At 37.7% G+C, this 13606-nt stretch overlaps 2 protein-coding genes across 2 annotated transcripts; one reads left to right on the top strand and one right to left on the bottom strand.

The window, feature by feature from the left end:
* Window positions 1-349: 349 nt before the first annotated feature.
* Window positions 350-2955, bottom strand: LOC108358876 (mucin-5AC). The gene is made up of 3 exons (XM_017610391.1): window positions 2923-2955; window positions 1981-2048; window positions 350-1403 (listed from the first exon to the last, which is right to left on the bottom strand). The coding sequence occupies exons 1-3, from the start codon at window positions 2953-2955 to the stop codon at window positions 350-352; spliced, it is 1155 nt and encodes a 384-aa protein (XP_017465880.1).
* A 9360-nt stretch (window positions 2956-12315) lies between these two features.
* On the top strand, window positions 12316-13354 carry LOC108358880 (uncharacterized histidine-rich protein DDB_G0274557). Its single transcript, XM_017610398.1, has 3 exons — window positions 12316-12416; window positions 12499-12566; window positions 12958-13354. Exons 1-3 carry the CDS (start codon window positions 12399-12401, stop codon window positions 13253-13255), a joined length of 384 nt encoding a protein of 127 aa, XP_017465887.1. The 5' UTR covers window positions 12316-12398; the 3' UTR covers window positions 13256-13354.
* The last annotated feature ends 252 nt before the right edge of the window (window positions 13355-13606 follow it).

Here is a 13606-nt window from a genome sequence, read left to right as displayed (position 1 = left end):
TTTTGAAAATCAAGAATGCAGGGTGGTTGCAGCAGCTGTTAATTTGCATATTTGACTTGTGAAAAATAAATGTAAATGAAATGACATAAAATAAAACAAAATTAAATTAAATTAAATTAAATTAAATACAATAAAATAACATGAGGTTTTCTTATTTATGGCCTTATAACAAGAAAAAAATGTAAAAAAATATTATTGGAGAATGTGTTTTAATTCTTTTAATAAAATATAATTCAAATTCTACAGTTATTCAAAATTAAACTTGTTGTTTTTACATATGTATGTATATTTTTTCATGGTACTATTTAAATTTTTGGGATTACTTAACTTTTAAAATTAACTGTTAAATTTATGCGACCACCAAACCTTTATTCCTGTCCCGCCCTTCTGGCACACTCTTCGCGCGCACCACTTCCTCTTCAATCTTATTCGTGCTCAGTTGAGCTGTGCCGGTGGCCACCGTCTTTTGCACCAAGTTTGGATTTAAGACGTTCTCCGCTTCAACCTGTCCGTCCACTTTAGATTCCACCGCCGGTTTACCTTCAACCGCATTATCTCGTTTCTGTTCGCCCTCTTTTTCGTCTACTACTTTGTGATCATCAGACACATTCATATCCGCAGTGCGCTCCAGTACCGTCACACCATCGTCTTCCCCATCTGCGGTACGCCCCTGCACTAAAAGTGCCGCATTACTTTCTCCGCCCGCCCCGCTGTTACCAACACTCATCGGACACATGCAGGGAACGAATTTTATCGGGCCACCTTGACTATTGAAGCGTGTCACCGGCGAGCTCTTGTAGACCGTATAATCCGGATATGGATAAGCGGCGCGGTAGTAGTGCGAGTTGTACCCCATGTAGGCGCGTCGATTGTATGTCGGATAGGGGTAGGGATACGAGTGAGGGTGAGAATTAGGGACATCGTTGCCATAGGTAGGCAAGCTGTGTACGTCGGAAGCGAGTGGCAATACAGGTGCGCTAGTTGTTGCCCTGGTGGTGCTGCTAGCGGTTGTTGTCGTCGTCGTCGGCGGCGGCGTTGTCGTTGTTGTTGTAGTTGTGGTGGTGCTGGTCGTCGTCGGTGGCTTTGTGGTGGTCGTGGTGCTTATTATGCTCGTGATGGGACTTGTCAGTGGCTTCGCATGCAACACTGGTTGCTGGGGCAGTTGATACAGCTGTGGTTGTTGCAGTTGAGGATGCAGCGCCAAACTCATGGGATACGCACCGGCAGGCATGTATGTAGCGTGTTCGTATCGCGCGGTGCCCGTTAGAAGAGGGGACGGCATCGCCGCGCTCGCCGCATGATGGTAGAAGGGAAAGGCAGCGAATGGATTGCCGGAAATCGGCTGGTAGGTGTAGGTTCGGAAGTAGGTTAGCGGTATCTGCTTGAAAGTCATAGGCGATTCACTGGAACAATCAGAATTACTGCGTCATTAATAAGTGGAATTCTTATTTAGAGGATTATGTGCATCAAAAATATAAAAAAGAAAAGAATCAAATAAAATAAAACTGAATTAAATTAAATTCAAAAATACATTAAGAGAAAAATAAAAAAAACAAATTAATTAAATTAAATTAAATACAATAAAGTAAAACAAAATCAAATAAATAAAATATAATAAAATAAAATAAAATAAAATAAAATAAAATAAAATAAAATAAAATAAAATAAAATAAAATAAAATAAAATAAAATAAAATAAAATAAAATAACATAACATAACATAACATAACATAACATAACATAACATAACATAACATAACATTACAGAACATAACATAACATTACATTACATTACATTACATTACATTACATAACATAAAATAAATCAAAAAATCAAACTTAAAAAATTAAAACTTAAAATAAAGTAAAGTAAAAACAAACGAAAAATTTAATTAAGTAAAATAAAAATTGAAGTAAGTCATAAAAAATTAAAGAGAGCAAATAATAAAATTAAACAAAATAAATAAAATTTCGTACTCACGTTGTAGTGGTTGCGGATGGAGGCGTCCACCAAAAGGCGTATGTTGGAAGAGCGGCAGCAAAGAGGAACTGGAAGTGAAAGAAGGTTAAAAATAACATTTGTATTAGAAATAAAAGTTAAATTTTATATTAAATTTAATGTTCAAATTGTGTCAGTATGAGAATTTTTGGGAATTTTTCGTCTTTCGATAGATCTTGTTTTTGTTTTCACCATTTACTTGTTTAAGTCAATAACTCTTTTATTTAAATAAATGTTTTAAGGTAAATTTGTATTTATGTATATGTTAATATACTTTTTTGTATTATATGTACATAGATTGATATTCCTTATCAAATATTGTGTGAACATGTGATAAAATTATCAACTTTAACTTTCCAATTTAATTTTTTTTACTATGTACATATATGCATATATGGCCCTCTGAAACTTAATTTTAGTAATTTTTAAACTTTTGTTAAACTGATTTTAAAAGGATTTTTCTTTTTAAGGACAATTTTTTTATAAAAACAAAGTCCAACAAATTTTATAACTTTTTCCTACTCAAATAAAATAATTTTTTTATTAAAAATTTTGTATAAATAATTATTTTCTAAGTTAATGTATATAGCACTGTTTTTTTTAGTTTGGTTTTAATACAAAAAAAATATTCCAGTATTTTTTGGGTTTTTCAAAAATTTGTTTTTTTTAGTTTTATACAGTCAGCACTGACTAAGTTTGTTCAGTTTACTCAGTTCACTAATTTTTAATCACCTCATATATAAACTTTTCTAACATTTTTTTTTTGCGTTTTTTCCTGGGATATATTTTTTTACATTCTCACTTCACGACAAATAGCGGAATTTTAGAAGGAAGAAGCGGTTGAATAAAAGTAAATATTTTTCTTATTAAAATTTTCACTTCTTAATGCATATTTATAACCCTTGTTACATATTATTCACGCACCAGCACATATTTCAGCAGCTTTTCAATGAACATTTTAGATACTCAATAGATCTTCGCCAACTTTTGCAAAGTAAACTTGAAATTCTTAAGGTGAAAAATGGTCTTTTGGTTTGTAATAGCGTTTTTTCTCAATATATAATACTGTTGCGAAAATATTTTTCCTTGTGGCACTTCAAAGTTTTTTTTACTCAGTAAATCATTTTAACTTTAATTCCCGCAACTGTCCTCTGATAGAATTTTCATTTTTAATCCTTTCATATCTAATAAAAGCCAACACTTTCACTGCAATCCTTCTTAGTCCTTTTTCGTAATCCTTTCACTTCATTACAGCCCACAAATCCAACGTTACCTCCGTTACTTAACCGCCCGTTTACAATAATTCAACAATTCTAAAACATTTCCCAATGATGCTTGGCCTTTTTATAGCCAACCACAGAGAATTGTTGCGGAGAAGGGTCTGCGTTTGAGAAGAGCTCAAATTTTAATTCTAACAAAATTAATTGAGGTACTAAAATTAGGAGAGTGCAATGCTTAAACTAATACAAAAAGCAACAGGAACAACAACAACAACCATACATTGTAAACTTAGCAGCAGGAAAAGAAATCCCAAAAATTTTCACAAGAAAAAAAAACGAGGCGAAGAGAAACAAAAAAGCCCGCTTCGAAATGCAACACGCACGACTGCACGCAACAAACACGCAATGGAAATCAATAAATCTACGCTAAAGAACATTAAAACAACACCAAAGCGGTGGTGAAAAAAGCAAAAAGAATTGGCTGAGCTGTGAAATGGAAATTAAGCAAAGCGATGAGAAAAGAAGCTTCAACGCCACTGGCGGCAATTCGCAGCCAAGATTGATTTGGGAAGAGCTACATCTACGGACACAGCCGAAAAAAAACCCGTGGAATGATGGCTCGAGAGCACACGGCGGAGGGCTGCACGCACTCATACATTGACGCAAGCGCAACCTATGTACATATGTATGTACATGTGAGTGCCAAGTAAGTCGATTAGTCGATTGGCGGCTTGGCATTTATGGCATCGTTAAAAGTGCATCCAACTAAAATTTTATTAACTTTGAACAACTGAACTGATGCAGGGGAAATGGGGNATCGTCTCCATGCTCCTCCGCACCAACATTTTCTCCTCCGGTACTATCCGTCATCGCCTGCTCACCAGTCATTTGTTGGTCATGCTCCAGCGGCCTATCTACCGTATTCTCCACCATATAGGTGGGTAACGACTTCACCATTTCTTCTCTTTCAGGTTTCAATAGCTTTCCCAACGTGAATACCGGAAAGGCATAATACTCCTTGGACAGCGAGTAGCGCGAGCTCAACATTGGAGACTTTGTAGGAGCGCTAGCTGGCTTCTCTAAACTATCATCGACGTAGTTGATCGCCAACTGATCGCCGTTAATTAGCAGCTCATCTTTCTCTATGGAATCCTCTACGCTGTCTGTATCTGATTTATAAGTGACTCTGTAGTTTGCGAAGCCAGATGAAGTCGTGGGAGTCTGCTTCAGCGCACTACCAAACTGATGATTTTGTGGCGGACTTGGCGCCGTCAGCGGGTAAGGTGTTGTCGTCGATACGACGTTCTTTAGCTGATCCGCAGTCATTGGTGTCCACTGGACTTCGTTGGGCGAATGGTATGCGGAGTAGTGCTTCGCTTTCTTTGAACGAAACTTCTTTGCTGGCAACGGCGTCGATTCAGCGGCTTCAGAATCCGCAATACGGGACATTGCAGCAGGCGCTGCATACAACACAGTCGGTTGTGTGGTCGGCGCTTCCTGCTCTAAAGCTTGCTGTCCGCGATCAAACATGCGTGCAGCCTGTCGTATGTCAATGGCCTCATGCGCGTAGAAAGGAATGAGCGTGAGATTCAAAGTTTCTGTGCTGCCCGGCATGCGAAAACTTTCCACAATCGGCTTGGGTCGAAAGATGGGCACGCTGGGCGGGTAGAGCACCTGTCCCGGCACTGGCTCCTGCATCGGATACTTGGGCGCGGTTAGTATGGTGTTCATTATCAGTTTACCTTTGGGTCCCGTGTAAACGAAGACTGGCGCTTCGTCTACGCTCTCATCGCCTGGCAAACTATCGAAGGTGGGCATGCTGATGCGCGGAATATAGTGCTCTCGCCGGCGCGGAGACGCCACTGCATTGCTGCCTATGAAACGCGGACGCTTTCGCGATAGCTGTGACCGCTGACGCTGTTGAAATTGGAGGCGCTGGAGCGGCATATAATGGCGTGGGATTTGCAGATGTGGTGAGTAATTGTACGTGCGTGGTTGTTGCATGGCGCGTTGTGGCTTTTGACGGGCGAAAAGTGGTGCGCGCGCTGGCTGCTGTTGCTGTGCAGGTAGAGGCTGTGGCTGCCGATAGGCGACTAGGCTTAGCTGATCACCTTGCCTAAGGTTCATTGCAGTTCGCTGGGATTTTTGTGCTTGTTGCTGTTGTCGTTGTTGCCCAGCCTGCGCCTGCGCCTGCTGCTTTCGATAATTGTAAGGACTCTGTGTGGTGTAGATGATCTCAGTGTAGTCGCTCTGTGGCACTTGATCCTGCAATATCCACAGCGGTCGTTGATCGCTGAGATAGCTGCTGTCCAGCTGCTTGCCGGAGCTGTTTTCTGCGGACCGTGGACGGTTTATTATGGCCGCTGTGTATTGAAGCAAGCATAGGAGTAAGAGTATAGACAATGTTGGCTGGTGTGTAGAGTCCATACTTCCTTTTCTTTTATATATTTGCAGTTTCGTTTTTTTGCTAAACCTTTCAGCTCGCGATTAGTGTAAACAAATGAACATTTTATGCGTCAAGCGGCGGCATTTATAATTTTTCGTGCATTGCCAAGCATTCATTGCTGGGTGACACACTTTTTAAGGCAAACTTTGGTAGTATACGCATTTTTTATACAACATTTTCGTTCAAGAACATTATTCCATTTTTAAGACCAGCTACTCAAGTACTTAATTTCTTTTTTATGCGGTTATATTTGTACTCGTAATGTGATACTAATTTTTTTTTACGTTTTTGGTGTCTGGTTTTTACGCATTTTTTGATGTTGAACATAGCTTCAAATTTTTCGGTCACCTAAGCGGTCATCTAAGAACTGGTTCTAAGTGCTGTTCTGTCACTTTCATTGTCGGTGAAATTTGTTAAATTGTATGTACATACATATATGGGCGTTGACATAGTTATAGGGCAGTTTTCCCTTTGATATTAAAACATAAACGACTGAGCTTTTCTTCATAGATATTAACATATTTTGTGGTACGCTCCGGAGTTTGACAGGGTTGAATTTTAGCATAATACAGTAAAAGATGGACCTTCTTGACCAAGCGCTGTTCGTAAGAGCTGTGATGGCAAAACTTTAATACTGTTACTTTCCATCGATCGTGTCATCTTAAGCTATCCGCCTGGGGGATGCCCTTGGATAAGCTGAATGAATCGCAGCACTTCGCGGCCCTACTATGGGATCTCTACTACACCAGTCCCCTTTCTCTGCCCTCGGCTGCCACGGAACAAAAAAAAACGCTTTCTAGAACAACGATGGAGGTTCATCAACACAGGAAATGGAAAAAAATATCATATGGGTTTTTATTTATAGATTTTTTGACTTATTTTGATATCTTCGCGAGATTATTTCTGCACTCTTCGATGAGTTTCACAATTTTTTTTAGACCTCTTGGGAGTTTTTCTGAACTTTTTTTCATTCATTCATTTCATTCGGATGTTTTTTCGCCACCCTTCGGTAATTTTTGGGCTATTTCGTGCTTTATCCGGCACAAATTTCTGGTTTCAGGCAACTAAAGAAGTGTTTTTCCAGATGCTCTTGAGATTTTTGCGACCATTCCGGACATTTTCGGGACATTCCGGGGTTTTCCAGGGGGTTTTCGCGACTTGTCTCTTCTTATTGAAAAATTTTCAGGACCTTTAAGGATTTTTTAAGATTGATTTCGAGTCTTTGGGGGAGTTTTTGTTAATTTTTGCCTACATTCGTGCTTTTCTTCCGACAGTGCGAGATTTTCCGGCAATTTTGAAAATCATTTACATAAATCTTACCTTTACTCTTAACGAATATCTGAAAAAGAAAATGCAAAATCTGCCGGTTAGTTTCTGCTCAAAACATATCATGGAATTTTTTTTATTGTACAGCACAAAGTATTTTAGGATATGACATTTAATACTATGAGGTTATTCATAGGACCGGCTTCTTTTTTTAACACTATAGTGGCTCTATCACCCTAATGGCTTATGGTCACTGAATCACAGTATGTCATGCACGGCTTTTGAACGCCATTTAAGCTCTACTTATGACTTTCTCACAAAATTACTGAACATTCTGAGCAATTTTCCTCACTTTTCATACTAAAGACTTAAACAACGAACTCGTGAAGTTGAAGCACCTTAACTCAACAGAAGTTTGGCGTTTTGGTCAATTGATTCAATACGCAATACAAAAGTGAATAAACCAATAACCGACTCACGTATATAAATGCTAAAGTTTTTCTTGTATTACTTTTACGCATCGAACGCGCGAGATTCCATCAAATCCAATAGCCAAAAAAAAAAAGAAATACATTNGCAACGAACTCGTGAAGTTGAAGCACCTTAACTCAACAGAAGTTTTGCGTTTTGGGCAATTGATTCAATACGCGCTCAAAAGTAAATAAACCAATAAAAATTCTCACATATATAAATGCTAAAGTTTTTCTTGTATTACTTTTACGCATCGAACGCCCGACATTCCATCAAATCCAATAACCAAAAAAAAAACAAATACATAAAAAATTAAATCCACTTTTAATTAGCGCTCAACAGCAGTGCATACAAGCTCGGCGCTCTGAAACTCATTAGAACGAAATTAGAGCGCTTGGAGAGCTGAAGAAAAATTGCAGCAGCAGAAAAGTTCCCGAAAATATTGATTAAAATCGTAATAAAAATGAAACTAACCAGCAGCAATTAAAGGAAGCCACTGGCAGCGCGTTACCTGTTGTTTGGTCATCGTGGCGAGGGGGGCCGAAGAAGAAGGTGTCAAAAAGTGAAGAGGAAATAAAGAGAAAAAACCAAACACGCGTCCGCTCGGCTGACTCAATAAAGTTTGCTTTTCGCTGTGGAGAAGATTTACTGCAAAGATGAATGACTATTCTAATAGCTTGTGAAACCTAGTGATCGATGTGCCTAACTGTGTGTGCATGTGTGGCCGACAAGAAAACATATTTTTTTGTTGAAAAGAAATTTGAATAGCGAACAGATGAAAGTTGTAGAACTATTTCAAATATTTTTNGTCGGCTGACTCAATAAAATTTGCTTTTCTCTGTGGGGAAGATTTACTGCAAAGATGAATGACTATTCTAATAGCTTGTGAAACCGAGTGATCGATGTGCCTAACTCTGTGTGCATGTGTGGCAGGCAAGAAAACATATTTTTTGGTGAAAAGAAATTTGAATAGCGAACAGATGAAAGTTGTAGAACTATTTCAAATATTTTTACTTCAGGCATATTAGTCACCCAATTTTTACCGTTGTTTTAGCCACAATACCTGGCAGTACTTTCCAGCGCTGTACTTGCATAATTTTCAAGTTAGACTGAATACCTTTAAGTGGAATTTGTGGTACACGTATGTATAGTATGTACATTAGGGAGTACCAGAAAAAAAATTCGCCGCACATCCTTGAATCTAAAGAATTTTCGCAAGGCAATTTGGAAAAACAAAAATTCACAACATTTTTTTTTTTTTTGTGCAAAATTTCATTGACCTCAACTAACCCGCAAAAAGTTTTATATTCGAAAATGCCACCAAAACGGCTGCAAAAATATGTTTGACTCAGGTGTGTACAGCGAACTTTTTTTTTTTGTTTCGCTTTTCAGTTGGTACGGGCTAATGTACATATTTTTTTTTTTNGTCACCAAAGAGGCTGCAAAAATATGTTTGAAATTGTATTGCCCAAAATACTTTAGACTCAGTTGTGTACAGCGAACGTTTTTTTTTTTTTGTTTCGCTCTTCAGTTGGTACGGTCTAATGTACATATTTTTTTTTTTGGTGGAGCGTAATTGCGTGCCGGCTTTTCAGTGATCATACACTCCACCTGCTCGTCTTCTTGTTTGTTTCAACTTTGAAGTGATCTTTGCTGTTTACTTGTTGCTCTCGCTGCTTCTTCTGTNCACTCCACCTGCTCGTCTTCTTGTTTGTTTCAGCTTTGAAGTGATCTTTGCTGTTTACTTGTTGCTCTCGCTGCTTCTTCTGTCCATCTTGCATGCGGGATGCCACAAATTATTTTTAATTATGTCTAATACTGGGTCAAATTGAACGATCAAATGCCGGTATGTGTGCCTGCGTCAGAGCTAGTGTGTCTGCGGTTGGGTCATCAATCATTTTTGCTGGAGATTCTTGCATTTTATTTGAGTTTTTAAAGTGTTTTTTTTATTATTTTTTGTCAAGTAGTTCAGAATTTGTAAGACATGAGTGCATTCACGCGTAGAGGGACGTATATGATGGACATGGGCGGGCCTAAGATATTGACGTATTGGCGGATTTTCTGCCCACGCGAGTATACAGATTTTTTTAAATAATTTTTAGGGGTCCATGGTTGAAAAACACTAAAATTTTACAAATTTCGTTACCCTTAAAAAAATTAGGAAACTTTTCAGGATAATTATTTGCAATCCAGTTTTATTTGAAACTTAAGAAAAATTTTAAAAATGCTGCATTTGTTCCGTAAAAAACTTAAATAAGTGTTTAGAGCTTAATATTGCATGATAAATCCATGGGGAGAGTTAATACGAACTTTCTGAGCTCAGACTCCTTTTTCAATTATTATTCTTTTTTTTTTATGAGTCCCTATTGATGTAGAGCCAGCACGTTTTGTGCTCAGTCCACAATCACGACTGACTCGGCGCAACGTCACTGACCAAGAAGCATCACTTCAGCGCGGCAATGATCATTTAGAACAGAAAAATTTACCGAAACTGTCTTTCCAGTCAAAAGTTGGACAATTTGTTGATTAGGACTGAGTGGCTAATTCCACAACCATTGGGTCCTCATTATTTGCTTGTGCTTTCCTTGGCTTACTCTTTCGTTTATCTATCTCTATGTACTTTAAAGATTTTTTTTTAAGAGTGGCCTTTAAATCAAACTTCTTCAATTTTCTATTCAAAAAAAAAAACTGTCAAATCTACAATAACTTGCTGCTAAAGTAAGCCAACAAAAGCACCATAACCCAAGCGCAGCGGAAAGAAAATTGTTTACTAAAATTTTATTTTTGTTTTATTTGTATTTTTTTCTCCGCAAAAGTCGTTTCTCTGCTTTTTCAACCAACACTTCAACATGCTTAATACTCGTAATACAGCAACAAGAATTATAACAACAAAAACAAGCTAACAGCTCAACCAACCACTTGTTGTTCTTGTCTTTTGATTGATGTCCAGTTTTGACAAGTTGTCTGTCCATCTACCCGTACGTCTACCCAAACATTTTGTACTACAATCGCCAGTTTCGCCAAGAAGAACTCAATGAAGTGTATAGCGGCATTGTTGCACGCAACAGCAGTAGATTTATTTCTTTCACATTTTTTCTCTTCACCTTGCTGCATCGTTCTCCCATAGAGTTTCAGTAGCTGTTAGTAGACGTTTGTAAGGCTAATTATTCTCGCCAGCCAACAAGTAATTGAATGAACGCCAATTTGTTGATGCTTGGAAAATATGAGATTTTAATTTTTGTGTTTTTTTTTTGGTTATTTTTTTCTTGTACACCATTTGCGCACACAATTATTGTAGTACGTACATGGCCGCAGTGAGCGATAAAGCTGGTAGGGTGTTGAATATTTTTTTGGAAGTTGGCCTTTCTCTCTGCCATTACCAGCAGTTTTTTGAGAGATGTAAACAAAAGACTTAAGACGCAAACTTGCGCTCGTTACTGCAGTGTTTGAGTACTTGTGCCACATTTCATATGAGTACAAGTGCATCTGTGCATGTGTGTAATGCGATTACTTAACCTTGAAATTGATGCTATTGCTTGGCGTAATAAACGAGCAATGAATCTAAGTGGCTGTAGAAAAATTTTTATAAGAGATTAATTTAATATTTGTTGCGGTTGAAATTAAAAGAAATGGGGAAGTGAGAAAAAAAAAATTTACCATAAAGATGTAAACGACGTGTTTTTCAAAATGTTTTTTTTGATGCAGCGATGTTGCTAGAGCATCTGCGTTACATTTTCTTGACGGTTAGGGCTCGATATACATTTCAGCTCTCTTGGCCGACCAACACCACTTACATTTGATGCGAAGACGTTTGCGAATACAAAAAAAAAAACCAAAAAAGAAAGAATTCCGAACGCAAGTGTGCGAGTACAAATTTGAGTAGGAGTTTATTTTTTGCCCTGACCAGTTTTTATGGACCCTAACTTCTCAGCCTTCCACAGATAATTCGTCTTTTTTTCTAAAGCCAGTGTAGCACTAACGGACTGGAACTTTTTTCTCTTTTCTTTCCAGTGTTCGAGAAACTTGCCCCATTGCAGCTTGATTTAGCTTTTATTTCATAATTAATGAAACATATTTAAGTCATATTCAGACACTAACAAAATTGTCGACAAAATGCAAAATGTTTTTCGATTAATTACCATTAGTTTGTCTGTTATTGCTACACTAAATATTAAATTTGGTGTTAAATATTCGCAGCTACAAACTTACTGCATGCCGCCCCTTTTCTGTGTTTTTTTTTTTTTTTTTTCGTCTTTTTGCGTCTTTTGATAATTTTTTGTTCCGTTTACAATTTAATTTAATTATTTAACAAAAAGCACTTCCGCTGACTGACTTTCAGCTAGGCTTATAGGCTTCCGCTTGGAAAGATAAAAGGAAAAAAACGAAAAAGAAAAACCAAACAAAAAAAAAACAAGAAAAACGCATTTATATGAAGTAGTGAATTTAAAAACCAACATTAGTTGTGCGCAGGGAAATTAAATAAAAGAAGATAATTTTCCAAATTGCAAAAAAATGATAAGCCCAGCAAAAATGTGAAAATTCGCAGCTCGAAATACACCCACCAGCGTCGTTGCGTTTTTTTTTTTTTCTTTATTACCACAGCTCCCATAGCACTGTTTCGCTCGGCTGCGCATGCGCCGCAATGATTACGTTGTAAGCCAACAGCTGTTAGTGCTGGCGCCAAAGCTTCACACACACACGCGCGCGCTGGCGTTTCCATTGCATGCAAGTTGTGTGAAGGAAGCGAAAATCGTCCGAATTCCATGTTTTCTGGCGTTCCACTTTAGAAGCAGCCCCCTGTCGTCCCGCTATGTGCTTCACCGTTATTCGAAATTATCCGCATTGCTGTTTGCATGTTATAAAAGTCTCTTAGCCAATTGGGGCAACACTCATTTCATAGTCTCATTGCAAAGTGTGCGTATCACCGGCGGGCGTGCAAAAGGCGAAATAAATTTCTTCTTCCTGTTCGTGCAAGTGTTACAGTTTTAGAAAAGAAAATGAATCGAAAACGCTTGGTGAGTGGAGAACTTTCGATGGGATATCCGATCCCATAGAAAAAAAAATACTAATTTCTGCCTCGAAATCTTTTCCCTGCAGCTTCTCAAAGTGATCATCTTAGTAGGCGTGTTGCTCCTTTTGTTTTGCACACAAAGCGCGGATGCCGGGTGAGTGCGGGGGAATGGAAGTTGGTTAAATGGAGGACCTCTTGAAAGCGTGCGGTTTTCCCAAGAAATTTACTCACTTCATTTGCTGACAATTTGGAGGTCGCAGACATACCCGAAAAACCACTCATTGGCACTCTGACTCACTCACTAACTAATTTACTCACTCACACGTCCTCTACTTCACTTAGTAACTCGTTCGCTCACTCTTTGGATCATTCACACACAAACTCACGAATTTTGAGCTCAAATACTCTCACTTATAACTTGCCCTCTCCATCAATTAAGCTACTCCCTTGTTTTTTCGTTGAATTCTGAATATAAATTGCGTTTATTTTCTCCGTTCCGTTTTTATACTCATTTCTCTCTTATTTCGCTCTTTCCAACTCCTCAGCAGTCAGCACAAAAAGAAGAAGATCACTATTCACGTGCCAGTTCACAAGAAAGTTGAAAAGCACACGCACACCGTGATCAAGCATATACATCACCATCACAAACCGATTGTCATCAAGGAAGAGAAAGTCATACACGAGGAACATCATCCGATCATACACAAGGAACATATCTCTCACGAACATAAGCATCATCACGAGGAGAAGCACGAGCATGTGCATCCAATTATAGAAGAGGAGGAAGAGCATATACACCACCACCATCAATATGAGCACAAAGAGGAGAGCCACGAGAGTTGAATGTGAAAAAAGGGAAGCGAAGAGCGTCCAGGAGAGCCATGAGCAGTGATGTAGGTTTAAAATATTTTAATTAATAAAATTTTAAGGTATTAAAAACTTTGGCTAACGATGCACGAAAAATATTTTTAGTACAAAATTGTTTATAGATATAGTTTTATAAAATTTCTGAACCTCAAATTAATGTTTAAAAAAGAAAAGTGTGTAATTCGATAGGATAATTATGTTTTATATTACAGTTTTGCTATTTAAATATTTTTATAAAAAATATATTTAAGTTAAATACATTTAATTTCTTCACTTATTCGTTGTTGTAAGGTTTTGTTAATAAAAAATAATTTTTAGGAAAAAAAT

The sequence above is a fragment of the Rhagoletis zephyria genome, unplaced genomic scaffold, assembly GCF_001687245.7.
Source record: "Rhagoletis zephyria isolate East Lansing unplaced genomic scaffold, Rhagoletis_zephyria_1.1 Rzeph_scaffold_00308, whole genome shotgun sequence".
NCBI lineage: Eukaryota > Metazoa > Arthropoda > Insecta > Diptera > Tephritidae > Rhagoletis > Rhagoletis zephyria.
The sequence above is the reverse complement of the archived record's forward strand: the minus strand, read 5'-3'. Positions and strand labels throughout refer to the sequence as shown.